This window comes from Lepus europaeus, chromosome X (genome assembly GCF_033115175.1).
Source record: "Lepus europaeus isolate LE1 chromosome X, mLepTim1.pri, whole genome shotgun sequence".
Lineage (NCBI taxonomy): Eukaryota > Metazoa > Chordata > Mammalia > Lagomorpha > Leporidae > Lepus > Lepus europaeus.
The window spans coordinates 85,189,276-85,208,202 of NC_084850.1; the positions used below are offsets into that span (position 1 = coordinate 85,189,276).

Consider the following 18,927-nt stretch of genomic DNA (forward strand, 5'->3'; position numbering starts at 1 on the left):
CCTAGAACATTAGCACATTGCTTGGCACAAATGAGTGTTAAAAATCCTATAAATATGTACTACATTACAACTTTCGGGAAAGAGCTTCTCCAGTTAGCTCTGTGCTTCAGGGAAGGCAAATCTGGCAACAGGATGAAGAATGGATTAGAGGGCAGGGGGCTTTTAGAAAGGAAGACCAGCTAGTGAGTTCCAGTACTAATCATGACTAGCAGTAACGTGAGGCTGATTTAGCAAACTAGCTGCGGTAATGGAAAGGAGGAAACTGTTGGGTGAACGCACCACAGCAGCAGAGGTGATTGGATTCTCAGAGTGAGAGAGAGAGGAATTGAAGATCATTCTGAGGTTTTGAGTCTGGGTGACTGAGGGGGTGATGATACTATTAACTGAGATAGGGGAGACAGGAAGAGAAGCAGATTTCGGGGAAAGGGGGGAGCTTGAAGCTAAGCGGCTGTTTCTCCATTCCTAGAATCTTCTTCGAAGTCTGACCTCCCCACTGGTCTGTCTCAGCAGGGACTCAGCTCAGGCAGCAGCTGAGGATGGGTGTTCTGGTTTACGTTAGGTCAGAGGAAAGCCAGCCCACTGGGGCCGAGACAATGTTGTCCATCCTCCCAAGACAGTAGACCTTTGCCAGAGAGTTAGGAGTGACTGAGCCGAGGCAGGAGCACAGCAGAGCATGGGGAGGGGAGAGGAGAGCTTAGACCCCTCTGCTATATAATGTTACGGTTTAGAGGCGAAAGTGGGTGGGAATGGTGGTGGTGGTGAGCAGATCCTTCCCAGGATCTAGGTGGTCTGAGGATTCTTGAGTCTGCGACACGATGGTCTGCCTAGCCTTGATCTCTATTTATTAGAACCTTACAGCAATACCTGACCTCCCAGAGGTTTCAGCCTATGTCACAGTCTTTACCACACCCTCTGTAAAACGCTGATTTCAAGGTTCTTTCCACCGGAAGCTATGAGAGAAGGAAATGTGTTGGTGGGGAGGGGCTCAGGTTTCTGACACAGACTGCACCCAGGGGACGAAGAGAAAGCAAAGAGGAAGCGCCATGTTGAAGTCGCCATTGCCACTCAGATCCCTTTTGTTCCTGCAGCTGCCTCTGCTGGGGGTGGGGCTGAACCAGAGGACCCTCACACCCAGTGAGAATGAAGACACAACTGGTGGGAAATCTGGGACTGGAGGGGGTTGGTGAGAAGGGAAGCTGGAGGAAGGTGCCCCATAGAAATCTGGACCCTGCCAGTGGCCGTTATAACAATGTGGGCAGAACTGGAGTGGAGTGGGGTGGACGAGGGGGAGTGTTCCCTGCCTCATCCTACTTCTTCTGATCACCATTTCTCCTCTCTCTGCCCTACTTTATGTCCCCCCCACCCTAGATTCCTTCCTGACCTCTCTGTCCCCTGGGTCCCTCAGTGTTTCCACCCTGCCCCTCCCAGAGGTTCAGTGTTTTGTGTACAATGTCGAGTACATGAATTGCACTTGGAACAGCAGCTCTGAGCCCCAGCCTACCAACCTGACTCTGCACTATCGGTAGGAGAAGGGAAGGAGGGTAACCTAGGGGAGGAGGAGGTGGGCTGGATGAGAGAGACTGCTTAGGGACCAAGAAAGTGGGCAGCCAGGCACCCCACTGTCTCCATGGGCTAGGTCGTAAGTCAGTTCAGAGGAGATGGGGCTGTGCTGTGGATACCCGCATTTGTCCCATTGTCCTTCTTCCTTCCAACCCTTCCTTCTCTAGGTATGAGAACTCCGACAATTATAAATTCCAAGAGTGTGGCTACTATATATTCTCCGAAGAGATCACTTCTGGCTGTTGGTTGCCGAAAGAGGAGATCTCTCTCTACCAAACATTTGTTGTCCAGCTCCAGGACCCACGGGAACCCAGGAGGCAGACCACGAGGAAGCTTAAACTGCAGAATCTGGGTAATGTAGACAAAAGGGGTTCAAGAGCTCAGGGATGGTGTGTGTGGGGGGAACACTGGAGGCTGTGGAGTGGAGACACGGGCAGAAAGAAGGAGGTAGGGGGCCAGGATGGGGAAGGGAGAAGGGAGAAGGGGTATTGCTTTCAAGATCCTGACTTGCTTAGGCCAGGGGAATGACCACACATACCTATATCCCCAGTGATCCCCTGGGCTCCAGAGAATCTAACACTTCTCAACCTGAGTGAATCTCAGCTGGAACTGAGCTGGACAAACAAATACTTGAACCATTGTTTGGAGCACCTGGTGCAGTACCGGAGTAACTGGGATCGCAGCTGGACTGTGAGTGATGGAGGACCTCAAATAGCAGCTAAGGCGAAACACATGGGGTACCAGATTCAGTCAGCAGGATAGGCAGACCTAACCCCAAGCTGCCTCCTCTGCCTCCCAGTTTGTCTGCTCCCCACCCCCACCCTCTTCTGAGTTCTTTGGTTCTCATCTCCAGTGAGTTTTCACTTAGATTTCATTACCCTTCTCCTTCCTGATGCCAGAGACACAAGTGAACAAAACGAAGCCTTAATTAAGGAGATCTGGGGGAGGTGTGGGGGGAGGCATTAGATTCATGACAGTGACAGGGTCCCTGTGGCTTGGGAAGTCAAGAGAGGAGGGAAGATCCAGAACTGGGTTTCTTTGGAAAGGGGCAAAACCAGAGCTGGGAAGAACCAGAAGATAACACTGTTCTACTATTCCCTGCTTTTGTAGACACTCACCCTTCCCATACCCTCTTTCTTCCCAAGGAACAGCCCGTGCATCACAGACAAAGCTTCTCCCTTCCTAGCGTGGATGGGCAGAAACTCTACACATTCCGAGTCCGGAGCCGTTTTAACCCTTTGTGTGGGAGTGCTCAGCATTGGAGTGAATGGAGCCACCCGATCCACTGGGGGAGCAAAACTTCAAAGGGTAAAATGGGCCTAGTGCAGGACCCCAACCGAGTAACACACTTCGGATCTGCCTCCTTATCCCTAAGCCCCTAAACTTGGTGCCCCTTCTCCTCTCACTCTTCAACCTCCCCGCCCCCACTCCCAGGAAGCAAGATTTTTCTGTGTAGGGTTGAATCCATGTATTTTCAGAGTAGGGGAGTGGATTGAGAAGGGGGCTTAAGGGGTGCTGAAGGGCGAGGTAGGAGGGAACTTCCCATCAGCATTCCCAGAGGGCTTGGGGGAAGGTGGCTTTGGAACCAGAAAGACCATACTACCTCTTTAGCCTTGGGCACATCACTAACCTTTTTGATCCTGCTTGTTCATCTGTAACATGGGCATAATAATTGTTCCACCTTCTCAGGAGCCAGTGTGGGGATTAAATATAGGGAATGTAGGGTGGGTATTGTGGTGCCACTGGGGATGCCCGCATCCCATATTGGAGGGCCAGTTTGAGTCCTAGGTGCTCTGCATCTGATCTAGATTCCAATAATGTACCCTGGGAGGCAGCTGGTGATGTGTTAAGTAGTTGGGTCTCTGCTACCCACATGGGAGACCCACATGGAGTTCCTGTCTCCTGGCTTTAGCCTGGACCCAATTTGGCTGTCATGACCATTTGGAGAGTGAGCCAGTGGATGGAAGATCTCTCTCTCTCTCTCTTTCCTTTGCTCCCTCCCTCCTTCCCTCCCTCCCTCACTTTGTCTGTCATTCTGCCTTTCAAGTAGATGAAAAGAAACATTTTTTTAAAAGTATAGGGAATGGGACTGGTTAAACTTCCACCTGTGGTGCTGGCATCCCATGTGGGTGCCGGTTCGAATCCCAGCTGCTCCACTTCTGATCCTGCTCCTTGCTAATGTGCCTGGGAAAGCAGTGGAAGATGGCTCAAGTGCTTGGGCCCCTGCACCCACATGGGAGACCCAGAGGAAGCTCCTGGGTCCTGGCTTCAGATCAGCTCAGCTCCAGCCGTTGCAGCCATTTGGGGAGTGAACCAGAGATGGAAGACCTTTCTCTCTGTCTCTACCTCTCTATCTGTAACTCTACCTCTCAAGTAAATAAATAAATAAATAAATAACATATTTTTTTTAAAAAAAAGCATAGGACACGTGTTTAGCACAGTGCCTGTCACCAAGTTGGGGCTCTGTGATTATTGGCGCATAGTAGGGGCACCACAAACATAAGATCTGTTTCCCTTCTTTTTTTCTCTAGAGAATTCTTCACCGTTTGTTTTGGAAGCTGTGCTTATCCCCATCGGCTCCATGGGATTGATTGTTGGCCTCATCTGTGTGTATTGCTGGCTGGAACGGTGAGATTTTGGGAAGCCCTGAGCATGACGTTGGAGGTGTCTGGGACTAATGGAGGAGGGTTCTAGCAGGGTCTCTGGGAGTAGAAGGTGAGACAGTGAGGAGTGCGGGATCACCCAAGCGGGCTTGGCGGTGGAAGGAAGTCACAGGCACAGAGAACACAGAAAATCACTTCGTTGTTTCTGTGACACCTTAGAGAGAGGGGTAATAATAATAATAATAATAATAATAAAAGCTTAACCTGTGTGCCCTGCTCCCTCTTCCCCTGCCTCAGGACGATGCCCCAGATTCCTACCCTGAAGAATCTAGAGGATCTGGTTACTGAATACCACGGGAACTTTTCGGTGAGAATGCTGTCATATGTATACTGCAGCCTCCACTGCCAACAGCAAGGCAGAGTAGGTGGAGGGCGAGCGGGGGCGGCGGGGGGAGGAGAGGAGCCTGTCCCAACTGTCAGTATGTGGCCAACCAAATGGGGGATGGGCTAGACAAGACAGAGAGACGCTACACAGGACAGATTAGAGATTGGGTGGGACAGATGGCAACAGTGGTATTGGGGGCCCAGGAGTCTGTGTGTCCCTGTGTCCGCTCTGTGATCATAGTGGCTGCAGACATCTTGAGACCTCCCTTGGCATAGAGCCTGTGTCTTTTACTTCCTGCCTGTAACTCACCTCTGACCTGGAGATATCTGTGTTTAGGCTTGGAGTGGTGTATCTAAGGGACTGGCCGAGAGTCTGCAGCCAGACTACAGTGAACGGCTCTGCCACGTCAGTGAGATCCCCCCAAAAGGAGGAGCCCTAGGAGAAGGACCTGGGGGCTCCCCCTGCAGCCAGCATAGCCCCTACTGGGCCCCTCCATGTTACACCCTGAAGCCTGAAACCTAAGCCCTATTCCCTGACAGAACCCCAGAGTCCTGTAGCCCCGCGTGATACTATCCAAACAATTTGGGTCCCATGCTCACCTTGCCCAGCTGTGGCTAATTTTGAAGTTTGTGCCTCATGTTAACTGCCCCTTCATTTAGCCTGCCCTACTGGAGAATTGCCCCTTCACCCTGCCTGTGCTTATCTCCCCCAGTGCGGTGGCCCTTCCTTTTGGTGGGACTTTTTTCACCCCTCCCTCTTTCTACGTGCCCTTCAGTTGTTCCTGAACCGATGTGAAATAAAGTTTCTGTTGATAACCGTTACAAATGTCTGTTATGGGGGGACATGGGGAGCAGGGGAAACATGGGGTATCATGAGGAGGGGAGGCATGGTGCTGAGGGTAGGAAAAAAGGTGTAGACATCACACTGTGAAAGTGCTGCTTCGAAAACTTAACTTTTCGCCAGGTGTCCTGCACTCATTCCAGGACCCAACCTAGAATTACATTGACCACACTGTTCCCACTCCCAAGAAATCTTTCAGAGACCCCACCCAGTTTATTTTCTCCCTAGCCTTACTCTGCTTTCTGCCTCCTGAGCCACTTCTGACGTCATAATCCCTCAACTGTAGCCTCTGGTCCCACCCCTAGGGATGGGCTCTGCACATATCTCCTGTCTGCCCAGTTTAGGCCTCCTCAACCTAAGAGACCCATCTACTACCCCCACCCCCCAACCCGATGTGCTCCCCTGGACCCCCAGACCACTAGACCATCCTCCAAACCAGCCTGTTGCTCATGCAATTGAAGATTGAGACAATCTCAAGAACATGTTCATTTTCATCAAATATGGAGGTGAAGGGTAGCCTAAGGGCTGGAATCTCTTTATGGGGCGGGGTGGGGGAGGAGGTGGGACGGCAGTAATTAGAGGAGGGTCCACATTCCCCCACCCCCATCTCTCCTCAGATGATCAGCATTTTCTGGCCAATACCAATTGCTCTGTCCTCCTGTTGCTGCATTATGCTCGGAGAAAATTAGGCTTGTACAAAAGAGGTGAGGAGTTTGGGGGAAGCGTCGAGGGGCAAAGGTAGCCCCCCTTAATGCTTCTCCTAATGAGAAGGGAGCTTTCTCGGATCTCCATAGCTTTCCCCAACCCACTGTGGATAGGATCACCGGCCCTTTGGGCACCCACTCTTTCCTTAGCTACCCCAATTACCTGTGGCCTCTCTCCAGACACTATCGATTTGTGTGATGAGTCGGGGACAATGAAGCTGTTTTTCCTGTTGAAGACCCCTGGGGAATATGCCAGCAAGTTCCTTACAGCTCGAAACACCTACTATGTGTGCAGGGTGGAGCGTGGCACACCAGGTAGAGATTGGAATGCATTTCTCAGCAAAGTTCTCAAGATGGATGAATCTTTTTTTTTTTTAAGATTTATTTATTTATTTGAGAGGCATAATTATAGACAGAGAGAGGAACAGAATGAGGTGTCCCATCCACTGGTTGACTCCCCAAATGGCTACAATGGCCAGAGCTGAGCTGATCTGAAGCCAGGAGCCAGGAGCTTCTCCTGGGTCTCCCACGTGGGTGCAGGGGCCCAAGCACTTAGGCCATCTTCTACTGCTTTCCCAGGTCCATTAGCAGGGAGCTGGATCAGAAGTGGAACAGCCAGGACTTGAACCTGTGCAAAATGGATGAATCTTGTCCTTAAAATAGGGCCTCCTCACCAGATCCAAGTGGGTCGTCTCTGGTCAATGTAAGAAAGGGCACTGCCTCTATGATGATAAGTTAATGTTCCTACACGCCAGGGCCCCTATCTCATCCCAGGGTACATAAATCACACTTAGGTCCATACCTAAGGGGTGCAAATAAGGTTCACAAGTTCAAGGCAGTGCTTAGTGTTTGGGTTCTAAAATCTGTGGCGTCAGAAGGGTGCGACGGGGTGGCAGGGCCTGTGGATAGATAGCACACTGCTGTGTTCACAGGGACTCGACTTGAGAATTCCTACAAGGCTTTTGTACCTCTCCTCAAGAATCCGGAGCCAGAGCTACTTGGTAAGGAGCATGATGGGGAAGGGGATAGCAGAGAGCGAGTAGGCTCTTTGGAGCCCAGGAAATGGGAGCCAGGGTCCGGGTCCCACTTTGGGAGGGATATTTAGCTCCAACCAGGTAGAGTATATATGTGTCGCGCCCCTCCCCTCATTTCTAGGCCATCTTCTCGGTGTTTCTCTTTTCTTTTTCTTTGACAGGCAGAGTGGATAGTGAGAGAGAGAGAGACAGAGAGAAAGGTCTTCCTTTTTGCCGTTGGTTCACCCTCCAATGGCCGCTGCGGCCGGCTCATTGCGCTGATCTGAAGCCAGGAGCCAGGTGCTTCTCCTGGTCTCCCATGCGGGTGCAGGGCTCAAGCACTTGGGCCATCCTCCACTGCCTTCCTGGGCCATAGCAGAGAGCTGGCCTGGAAGAGGGGCAAGCGGGATAGAATCCGGTGCCCCAACCAGGACTAAAACCCGGTGTGCTGGCGCCGCAAAGCGGAGGATTAGCCTGTTAAGCCAAGGCGCCGGCCTGTTGTTTCTCTTTTCAAAAGCACGTTTATTTATTTATTTGAAAGGCAGAGTAACAGAGAGGGAGAGGTCTTTCATCTGCTGGTTCATATCCCAAATGGCTAAAACAGCTGGAGCTGGGCCAGGCTGACGCCTGGAGGCGGAACTCCATCTGGGTCTCCCATGTAGGTGGCAGGGCCCCAAGTACCTTGGGCCATCTTCTGCTGCCTCCCCAGGTACATTAGCAGGGAGCTGGGTCAGAGCAACGGAGTCGCGAAGCGGCTCTCATATGGAATGCTGGCATTGCAGGTGGTGGCTTAACCCTCTGTCACCATGCCCTCATTCCCATCTGAGGCCCGGTTACTGCAGCTGGTCAGCTGCAAGATGTGTGTCAGGACAGGTAAAGTCTGTGGTACTCGGAGGTGCAGGGGCCTTTTCCTGGTTCCCAGATGCTCTGCGCACACAATGTGATCTGCTGGAGAGGAGTCGCCTGAAGATCCTTAGGACTCAAGAGGCCAAGAAGATCGTTCCCATTGAGTCCGTTGTGAACCTACCGGGAAAAGCTACCAAGTCCAGCACCTCGGCTCTCAGCCAACAAAGGGTTGGTTCACCCCGGCCTTCTGGGATGGATGTCTCTTCCCACTCTAACTCCTGTGCCCAAGCCCTTCTGTCCTCTCGCGGGCTCGTTTGTAGAAACTTCGGCAAGGGCCTCTTAATTATCTACTTCCTTTCCCTTCCTAGTCCAAAGTGGCAGGACGATCAGATGAAGAGGGGTCCACTCGCAGGAGTCCACTCTATAAGACTCGAGCAGACTTTTACAAGAAGGACAAGCATCGTTAACTCAGTAATGAAGTGAAAGCAGCAGTACTGGGTATGAAATGGTTGCACTCCTAATGGGAGCTGGTTCCATTTGTTAAACAGGTTCCTTCTCCTAGGATCTGCACTAAGGCTTGAGTCTGGGTCCCGGGCACCGTGGAGGCGCTGAGGGTGGGAGGGAGCAGTAGGAGAGGGCTGGGGCAGCCGCATGGGTGGGGGTGAGGAGACCCAGGGAAGTCTAGTACAATGAGCCTTTGAGGGACGGGGTGGGGGTGGGGTCTTCTCAAACCAGACTAGCTCCCCTTGGGAGGCCTAGGGCACAGTGCTTGTACTCCTGCTGGGGTTGGGTGTCCCTCCCCTGCTTACTGCCCGCCCCCACCCCACCCCCTCCACAGGCCAAAATTCCCCCACCCCCTACCTCTGTGCCTTGGGCAGTCCCTCCTGCCCACCCACCTTTCCCCTCCCTCCCCCTTACCCGAGGGGAGCAGCAAGGCAGCAGAAACCAGAGCTGGTTATAGGCATTTATTGAATTTATTCATTTATTGATTTGACACACTTCCCCACTCCAATCTAGCACATGATACAATCTGGGTAGGCCAGGCGCTGACACAGGAAATGATGGGAACCCACAGCAGGAGTGGGGGAGGGGACAATGCAAAGGGCGCTGTGGGGAGGGGCTGCTTTGGGGGCTGGGGTGGAGAAGGAGCCCCAGATGGCCTCCCTGGCAGGTGCTAGTAAACCTGATCCACACTTCCCCAACCCCCCCTCCCAATCCCCCGCTCATTTCTCAGACCCTCAGCCAAACTCCCCAGCTCCCCCTTCCTGGCTCCTCCCCTCCCCCCCTGGCCGGCCACCACACACACTTCCACATAACCCCTGTAGTCAGGCAAGGGGAAGAAGGGCAGGGACAGCTGTCAGGGGCCTTGAACAGGGAGGTCTCTGTACCTCACTTCACCACCCTAAATCCTCCTCTTCTCTTCTCTCCCCCTCCTACCTCCTCCCAGGCCCCAAACAAATTCCAGTCCTTCAATGCATTCTCCCTAACCCCAGCACTAACCCACACTGGGTCATCGTCAAGAGTGTGGCTGCACCCCAATACTACACACTCCCCGGCACAAGCTGACAGAAAGAGGGGACCTGGCTTAGCCTTTTCTTTAGGGAAACCCCAGCCTATCTGTGCGTAGACCTTTTTCTAATAGGGAAGCACCCCACCCCTCCCCTCCTTCCAGGTCTCCCCCAGTATTGTCTGTAGTGTTTGTATCATGTCACTGTGAGAAAGCCCTCAGAAAGAAAAAAAAGCCTTCTCCCCATCACTAGCACCTTGCCGCTGTTAAAAATCTTCTATATTTGTGTTTATATTTCTTTAAAAGTTTATAAAAAGCCTTTCTGTTATTTGCAGCCGTCCAAGGGTGATTTGGCCTGGTGAGCCACTCCAGGGCTCAGACCTTGGCCCTTCCAGGTCCCCTATTCCCCCTACCCCCACCCCCCACCCCCCACCACACCACGGGCCTAAGGGGCCACTGCATAAAAATCCCAGGCTCAACCTAGCCTGGCCCAGCTCAGATAAGACTCTCTACAAAAAAATCCTGCTCCCAAAGGCAGGGGTAAGGCCACTGGTGACTTCACATTTCCAACAGCACAGCCCACCCCTGCTACCAAGCCTAAGGGGTGGGCATGGGGGAAGCAGAGGCTGGCTCCTGAGGAAGGGCCTTACCCCCCAAAATGGCACAGTGAGAATATACCCTCTCCCTTTTCCCCTCCCAACTCCCTCCCGCTATAGTCCCCCTAAGGGGCAGCTTTGTAACTTCCTCAGCATTGTGTATGTGTATATGTGTGTGTGTATGTGTATCCATCCCCAGACCTCACCCCTACTCTAAGGCAGGGGCCCAAATTCCTGGGGAGGGCTCCAAGGGAAAAGAGTGTATATGGACACGCCTGGCTCCACCTCTGAAGCAGGGGACAAGGCTTCTAGCCACGACTCAGGGATCTGCAGGAAGAAGAAATGGACAAGGTAAGAGGCTCCGCTGGGACATGACCACTTTTCACCATCCCCACTCACACCAACGACAGCAGAGATGCCGCCTGCCTCCCCCTCCCCCCAACCTCTTCGGCACTACACGGGAGGGGCAGGCACTGCCTAGGGGGGGTCTCGAGGACTCATCTGGAAACTCTGCCATCTAATATTATGACATCTTCCCTCTGATCCCCAGGAGCTTCAGCCACCCCTTGTGCTAAACCACCTCCTTGTTCAGGTCGTGGGGCTAACTGGGCCACCTAGGAGCAGACAGACTTAGGTCATGAAATGCGATTGCAATCAAGGGGTGCTGTACCTGGCTCGAAGTTGAAGTCCAGTCCCTCGCCTCCATCCATGAGGTCACTGATGATGTTATCCATGTCACACTCCAGATTCTCCATGTACATATCCAGATCGAGATCCTGAGGCATTCTGTCTTGGCTTGCAGCTTCCGTAGGAGGTGTGAGCACAGGAGTACCCAGGGCCGGAGCACCTCCCATGACTGGAGGGGGTGCTAGCATAGAAAGGCTGGGAACCAGACTGCTGGGGCCTGGGGCCTCCAGGGGCTTGGGACACAGGCCAACTCCTGTGGCCAGCTTACTGGAGGAAGGCACCCCCCCCAGCAACAGAAGTGTTGGCGCCTGGGACAGAATGGGATCTACCTGGGTCATGAGGACATCAGCAGGGGGTGGTGGCGTATCAGAAGTGAGCAGGGCCTCCAGAGACTGGGAGCTTGAGAAGCACCCCTCTCCTGCCGCCAGGGGCCCCTCTGCTGGGCCAAAGAGGGTGGTGTTGTAGGTGTGTAAGGGGCCCGTCACCCCAGGGTGCTGCAGGGAGAAGCCAGAGAGACTACTCCGGGCCAGCAGGGAATGGGAAGATGTGAGATTGAGCCCATCTAACAGCTCTAGATCTTCGTTCAGGGTGGGTGGGACACCTCCTCCATAGCTGCTCACCGAGGCTGGCATCTCCTCCTCTGGCACCACCTCCGACTCGGGCCTCATGGGGGACAGCCGGGTGCTCACTGTGCTCGCGTTTGAATTGCTTCGTGGACGGAAGGCGGTCCACACATCGGCTTCTTCCCGGTTTCGAGAGCAAGGACTGCCCGACCACTTGGCGAAGTGGTTGATAGGGCTGGTGGGAGTGGCGCCTTCCGGTGGAGCTGGCAGCACAGCTGGTTTCTTCTTGGGGGCCTTGCTGCGGCCTCGGAGCAGCTTGCTGCTGCTATCCATGGAGGCTGCCCTGCGGCGGGGTGCCTTGCCGCTCTTGCCTCCCTCGGGGTTCAGCATCCACCAAGAGCTCTTGCCAGTGGCCTCATTGTGAACCTTGATGAACTTGCTATGCAGGGACAGGTTGTGGCGGATCGAGTTCTGGAAGAGGCAGAGGCGGCAGGGAGGGGGCATGAGGTGGGTGTAGGGAGGTTAGTAGCCAGCGGTCTAGTCTAAAGGGATGCAGAGACACACACACACAGCAGGGGACGTGGCCCTGGAGCCTCAGAGAAAGTCAAAGTTGGGGTCGGGGGACTGGCAGAGGGAGGGGTAAGGGGGAGGAGAACATGGGAGTACCTGCTTCCCACTGGAAGACAAGCATGGCTCAGCCTCTGCTCCAGGCTGCTCTGCGCGGAGGCTGGGAAGACCTGATAACAACCTACCGCAGAGGGCACTGCACTGCCCAGGCAAAGCTCCAAGGTCTGGGGGAATGGAGTAGGGGGTGTCTGGAGCTGGTGGGTGTGCGGAGAGGTACTCCCAGCCCTGCCACAACTAGGTTCAGGCGGGAAAGCACATTCCACCTGTTTCCTTGAGTGCAGGCTCAGGTGGAGTCGACAAGACAATGGTGTTAGCACCAGCCTGGGGTCGGCTACTTCTGTGCTGTGCCAGTTCTTCAAATAGGCTGAGAGGCTGGAGCCCTGGGCCCTGTGGAGGCTCCATTCCCCATGGGGCATTTGGGTGGGTCAGCTCTCCATAGGACTTGAAAATGCCTTTTTTTTTTCCTCTGAATCCTGGCAACACACATCCTCAAACTACATTCAGCCCCGGCCTTTCACTGTACCTCATCCACGAGATGCAGTTCCCCTATCCCTCCTTTTCCTAGGAGGGCTGCCCCCTTTGGAAATTCTACTTTGTCAAGATCAAGTTTAATGTCTACTGAGCCCATAGGAACACTTATTTGATTTGATGAAGTGTTTTCCAATTCTAGAATTGAAAAAGCCAATTAAAATTTTTTTTTAAAGTAAGCTTAAGTTTTCACCTCTTATAAAGTGGTTACTTTCACTTGGGCATGCAAAATTTCTTGTCTGGTAGTTTTCATCTGTTCCACACATTTTTAAAAATTTTTGGCCCAATCTACACTGTGTGGTGTAGGGTCTCATGTCAATTCGTCTTACCAAGTATGAGCACCAAGGGCAGCGTTCTAGTCCTCCAGTCCCGCAGCCGGAGAATGCCCCCTCCAACCGCCCAGCTTACAGCACACAGTCAATACATCCTCAATCCGGAATCAATAGCGCTTACCGGAATGGTGGGTAGCCCCGGCACTAGGACTCAAAAGACTGGTGAGGCTCTCCTTGTGGCTCTGTATTGGAAGCTCTGTTTTCCCTCCCTTCCTGGTGACATTCTGCTAAGGATTCTTTTTTTTTCCCCCCCAGCCGTCTGGGGAGCCCAGATCGGTTGCCTCTTGAGTCCTCTGGTGTAGTTTACTTTTATTAGAGGCCGAAGGCTAGTTACACCACAGTTCTGAGCCCCCCCCCCCCTTCTTTCTTACCTCTCTCCTAGCTCCTTTCCCTCACTTCTCAGGAATTTGTGTATAATCTCTCTACCCTTAGGGCCATTTGGAACCTCTTTGGTTCAGAAACTCAGGAGGGGGACAAGGGCTGGGAGAAACTAGGGGGCTGAGGCTCTGGACAGTTAGAAAGCATTTTTCTGACTGCTGCTCTAAGATAAGGAGGCCCTTGGCTTGGGGAGCCATGTTTGAGCAACTTCTCCATCCAGGGCTCTTTAGCCAAAAGACCTGTCTCTGGGGACTCTGCCGTAATCGCTCCCACTACACCGGCCGCACTGATGCTTTGGAGCTTTTTCCAAGAGTCACATTTGTCCTAGTAACAGGACCACAGTGACTTCTGGCACATGATCTCCCTCCCTTTTCATTTGCTAACTCCAGAGCTACTGAGATTGCCCATTCCTTTCCCTACCACTTAGTACTCGCGCGGCCCATTTGTTCCTTCTCTCTTCCCTGGGCCTTGGAACCAGCAAGCAGTACAGCCTCTTAATTGCAGAGGTCAGTTCCCTAGAAACCTATAACTCTGACATGTTGGTGGAAGGTGGGGGTGTGACTGCTAATTGCTCCCCGAGCCACCAAACTCAAGCTTTCTTGCTCTAAATGAGTGCCGCCCCCTGGCGGGGTGGGAGCAACCTTGGACACTCACCAGGAAAGGCAGCTCAGGCTGGAGGCTTCCTCCTCCCAGGGGTGTGCAGAGCCTTGGAAGCTCCATGCTCAGCCTGCTTTGGTTCTGCCATCATTCTAATGTGTACAAGCCATGCTGTTCTGGGAGGATCCAATCTACAGTTAGACCCGAGTTCAGGTCCTCTGCTGATACTAGGCGAGCAGCCTAACCTTTCTGCACCTAGGTTTCCTACTCTATAAAACGTGGAATCTCAGAACTGCTGCAAAGACTAATAAAATAAAATAAAATAAAAAAACCCTTTAAACTACTTTGTAAGCAATAAAGCCCAATATAGTGTAAATTATGAGGGACGATACTCCCACAACATAACTAACACTCGTGGTTATTTCTTCTAGCTTGGAAAAATGAACCGAAGGGAAAAGAAAGACAGCTGTGTAGGCTGGGTCCAAGGAGGGGAGCTCTTTAGGAGCTGAGACTGTGGCATGGCAGTCTACCCAGAAATAGTGCCAAGGGTCTCAGTCAGCTGTCCCTTCTGTTCTGCCCAGCCCCGAGCAATACCGCAGATCTGATTCCTCAATCTCCTAGACCTAGGGAAAGACCCTGTGCTCACTGCAACCTTCTCCTTTTCTCCGATGCTGACCACACCACCCGCGGAGGTGTAAGACAGCCAGAGGGGGTTGAAGCCCCCCCCCCAAGTTTTGTGATTAGAACCCCCTACTTCTCAGCACGAGTTTTTCATGGCCTGGAGTTGGAGCCCTACCTCCTTCTCATGACTAATATTCTTCCAAAGTAAAGGGAGACTCCCCCATCCCCCCAAGCCTGGGTAGCCACTTACAAGGCAGAGTTGCTTGGTATTATCAGGTAGACTGAGACGGAACACGGCTCATAGCCCGCTCTCCTCTTAGTGCATACAGTCAGCTCCCCTTCCCCACGAATATCACTCTTGTGATCCTTTGCTACCTTTCTCCGTCGTCTTGGGTAGAACAACAGTACCTCTGCACTGAGGTACTGGGAATCAAGCAGAAAATCCAAGCAATCCCACAGGAACGGGAGAAAAGGTGTCAGGGTGGGAGGGGTGGGGAGGCGAAGTTCGTGTGGGGAATCCACACAGTTCCTGCTGTACATAGGATAAAGACTTCTCTGTGGGAATAAGCGTTTGGGGCAGCTCAAGCCAAAGTGCTGGGAGTGTTGAGCAGCAGGCAGAGAATTCGATTTTTCTCCAGGGCCGGGACAGTGTCTTATTCATCTGGGATCCTCCAGCATCAAGCTCTGAGTGTGGCATATACTATGCACTAAGTAAATGTTTGTCTAACTGGAGCTTGAGAAGGTGTATCTCCCAGCTTCCCAAAGGGGCGGCAGGGGGGCGGGTGGCAAAAGGGGGCCCCAGGACAGAAGTAAGGAGGCGAGGCGGGCCCAGGGTTAGATGGTGGTGGGACGGAGGTAAAGGGGTCATAGTTACCTTCCATCCAGCTGAGCTGTTGCTGTCACCCTTGTCCTTGAAGTAGGGCACAGTGCGGACCATCCACTCATAGATCTGGGCGAGTGTCAGTCGCTTCTCCGGGGCGCTTTCAATGGCCTGGCTGATGAGTTCTGCATATGACTGATTTCCCCAGGCATTCCGGCGGGAGCCTCCCTTCCGAGGACCTGTTACAGCCCCCAGGATCCCGGGCTGGGGGCCCCCTGCCGGCTCTGGGAGCCTAGAGGGCAACAGGATGGGCTCTGAATGCCCCTCCGTGTGTACCTTCTCTCCCAGACTAGGCTCCACCACGGACGGCTCGCGAGGCTCAGTAGTGAGCTCTGGTCGGGGAAGGGGCCAGGTGCAGGAGCGGGGACGGCTCTGGGGTTCGAAGTCAGGATCGAGGTCTATGATCGCGGCAGCCTCTGTGGCTGAATTCTCATTCCCTGGATCCATACGTGGAGTTGGACCTCCGCGGCTCAGCGTTCACTGGAGCCTGCCACAGTCCCTCACGATGCCTCCCCCCAGGGGGGAAGCACTGAGGGCCAGGAGGCACATTCCTACCAGTCCTCAGAAAGTCGCGAAGTTCCCCCTCGTCCCTGCACCCTCGTCCCCTAGCTGCCCCTTCCACACAGTTCTCCGATCTTCTTCCCGACTACAGCCTACAGCCTCGGAGCTCTTTCCGAGACACCACCTGTAACCTCCGCCTAGCGAAGGCACTTTTTCTCTAGCCTCTCACTCAGCTTCCTGCTCTTTTAAACCTGAGGCACGGTATCCCCTCATACATTGCGGTCCCATCACCGAACGTCTCCTTAGCCGCAGTTCCCTCCCCCTTTTAAGTTGCTGCCCCCCGGACACTCCTCCCAAATTTCCTCCACCCGGATCACTGCCCTCCCCCACGCCCCGCTCCCCCGCGTCACTTGCCCCTCCCCTGGCTCCCCCTCCCCCCGCCTCTTCCCCCCCTCGCCACTCTTAGTAGGGTCCAGGTCCTCGTGGCCCCAGCCCCTCTGATTCCCGCACCGCTCTCCCTATCAAACCCTCCCACCCCCCGCCCCCCGGGTTTCCCTTTTGTTTTGCTCCAAGCAGCAGCCCCCGCCTGACGTCTCTGTTTACCACTCGCTGGGGCAGCCATCTGCGCACGCGCCTGACGAGCCAGTTGGGAAACCGAGTTCTTCTGTCTTGCCATCCTGCCTGGTCGGCCTGAGGACTACATCTCCCGTCCTGCCCCGCGGCCAGGCGCCCGATACGGGCGGCAGGAGAGCGGCGTGGCAGGATATGGGGAGGTGGAACTTCAGTTATTAGAGGTCGTCGCGGACTCTTTCTCAATGCTTAAAAATCATTTTCCTTCTCTCCCCTGTCTTTCCACCCTCTTCCTTGTGATTCGGGGTCGCCTAGTGACCGTGTTGAGAGATGCTAGACCTTTCCTTCCTTCAGTTAGGAGACGGCAAGAGGAAAAAAAAATGCCGTCTCTAGGAGCAGAGCAGAAAACCGAGAAGCAAGAAACGGACTAGGAAATAGGCTCACGTTGCGGAGCTGGTAGGGGGCTTTTGTAACAAACGAATGTCGCTTGACGGCGGTGTCCCCCTCCAGTCCCTGCCCCCCTCCCCCCATGACGGTGAAGTCTCTCTCACGAATTTCCTCCCCGAGCTCCTCTGGCCTGCCTTTAAATAATATTCTCCAGGTTCCCATCCTCGGCGGCTTCACTTCTCATTCAACAGGTCGCAAATGAATTCATTATCTGTGCCTGCAGCCCCCACCCCTTATCCTCTGGCTCCCCTTTTATTGCCCAATTTGGTTAATGGTTGCCCTGGTCTACCCAGTCTCCAAGCTAGATTTACCCATTAGTTTTTCATGTTCTTAATTTCCTACATCCGAATCCCAGTTCAAGACCTCATTTATAACTGGATTTAAATTGTGGCATCATCTTAATGAGACCTCCTTCCATCAATCTTTCTCCCCGCTACAGTTTATGTTCCATGCTGCCAACAAGGTTGCCTTTCTAAGAAACACGCCTGGTAATTACAGCTAAAATTTATGGAGCGCTTATTAGGTACCAGTCACAGTGCTAATGGCTTTTCCAATGTTAGCTCATTTACTCCTCAAATCAACCCTGTGATGTAGGTACCACTATTATCTCCATCTCGTAGATGAAGACAGTAACGATGTTCAGAGAATAAGTGACTTGCCCAAGGAGGCAGGGGAACTGGGATCTATCACTTACAGGTGATTCATATAACTGCCCTGCTTAAAACTTACTCTGATATTTCCCAACACCTATGCAATAAAGTCCAAACTTCCTAGCCAGGCTTTCCACGTCCTTTCTACCTTTCTACGTCTTTTCACTAAGCACACAGAGTTCCAACCAGCCCGAATTTTCCCTTGTTTCCTGGAAATACCATGCCCTTCAATACATGTCCCTTTGCATCCTGAGAAGTCATCCCTCTGAAATTTCTTACTTTGGAAAACTTCTATTCAGGCTTGCCTGTCCCCCTCATGTGCAATTAGTTCCTCCTTTTCTGTACCCCCAGGTACTTTGTGGTTTCTGTTATATAGCTCAAACCATTTTATGCTGTAGTTACTTGTTTGCTTGTCTGTCCCTCCCTATAAACTGTGAGCTCCTTGAGAGCAGAGACATGTTTTATGTATCTTTGTGACTCCAGGGTCATGTAGTAGCCAGTAAATGCTGTTTGAATGAATGGTCTTTCCCTCTCTGGCAACCTCGGCAAGAGAAGCTGCCACCGTGCCCGCACACCCGCTATGGATGGTCGTGTGCAACTGCTATAGCTTCCTGATCAAGAGGAACAAGCAGATGTACAGCACGGAACCCAATAACCTGCATGCCCGCGACGCCTTCTGCTAATGACGGGCTGATCCGCTGCAAGACCGTGGGCCTGGAGTGGGTGGCCAATGACAGGGGTGTCAGGAAGCAGAGATTGGGTCAGCGAAAGTCAGCCACCTCGTCCCCTGAGGACCGCCATCAATAACTCACAGGCCACTGCCAGCAGCGTGCCACACATGATTCCCAAGTACAGCCCTGACCTGGGCATGGCTGCCATCTGCAGAGCCAGTGCCATCCTGCACAGCCAGAAGCCGGAGATGGAGGAGAGGAAATGCACCTGCCACACCAAGAGCTCCTGAGCCTCCTTGCCCCAAAGCAGTAGAGACTTGTCTCACCTGCCTCCAAATAAATAAATCAGTAAATAAGGACCAGGAATCAAATGATATTGACATTTAACAATTTTTTTAAAGATTTATTTATTTATTTGAAAAGTCAGAGTTACAGAGAGAGGAGAGGCAGAGAGAGGAGAGGCAGAGAGAGAGGTCTTCCATCCAATGGTTCATTCCCCAGTTGGCCGCAACGGCCAGAGCTGCGCCGATCTGAAGCCAGGAGCCAGGAGCTTCTTCCAAGTCTCTCACGTGGGTACAGGGGCCCAAGGACTTGGACCATCTTCTACTGCTTTCCCAGGCCATAGCAGAGAGCTGGATCAGAAGTGGAGCAGCCAGGTCTCGAACAGGTGCCCATATGGGATGCTGGCATCACAGGCGACGGCTTGACCCACTACGCCACAGCACTGGCTCCGACATTTAACAATTTTTGAATAAATGTATCCCGTGGATTTTTCTGCCTGGCCACATTCTGATTTTTCTAGCAGTCAGCAAGCTCCAGAG

General features: G+C 53.0%; 3 protein-coding genes and 1 pseudogene across 3 annotated transcripts; 3 read left to right on the forward strand and 1 right to left on the reverse strand.

The window, feature by feature from the left end:
* The first annotated feature begins 1,030 nt into the window (after positions 1-1,030).
* IL2RG (interleukin 2 receptor subunit gamma) lies at positions 1,031-5,340 on the forward strand. Its single transcript, XM_062183801.1, has 8 exons — positions 1,031-1,155; positions 1,369-1,522; positions 1,728-1,912; positions 2,111-2,250; positions 2,706-2,868; positions 4,092-4,188; positions 4,461-4,530; positions 4,885-5,340. Exons 1-8 carry the CDS (start codon positions 1,044-1,046, stop codon positions 5,068-5,070), a joined length of 1,107 nt encoding a protein of 368 aa, XP_062039785.1. The 5' UTR covers positions 1,031-1,043; the 3' UTR covers positions 5,071-5,340.
* Positions 5,341-5,869: 529 nt separating this feature from the next.
* Positions 5,870-8,418, forward strand: CXHXorf65 (chromosome X CXorf65 homolog). Its single transcript, XM_062182897.1, has 6 exons — positions 5,870-5,894; positions 6,006-6,092; positions 6,273-6,407; positions 7,025-7,093; positions 8,028-8,179; positions 8,320-8,418. Exons 1-6 carry the CDS (start codon positions 5,870-5,872, stop codon positions 8,416-8,418), a joined length of 567 nt encoding a protein of 188 aa, XP_062038881.1.
* Positions 8,419-9,894: 1,476 nt separating this feature from the next.
* Positions 9,895-16,147, reverse strand: FOXO4 (forkhead box O4). The gene is made up of 3 exons (XM_062184075.1): positions 15,262-16,147; positions 10,725-11,775; positions 9,895-10,381 (listed from the first exon to the last, which is right to left on the reverse strand). Exons 1-3 carry the CDS (start codon positions 15,712-15,714, stop codon positions 10,374-10,376), a joined length of 1,512 nt encoding a protein of 503 aa, XP_062040059.1. The 5' UTR covers positions 15,715-16,147; the 3' UTR covers positions 9,895-10,373.
* Positions 16,148-17,953: 1,806 nt separating this feature from the next.
* Positions 17,954-18,396, forward strand: LOC133752727 (large ribosomal subunit protein eL28-like; annotated as a pseudogene).
* The last annotated feature ends 531 nt before the right edge of the window (positions 18,397-18,927 follow it).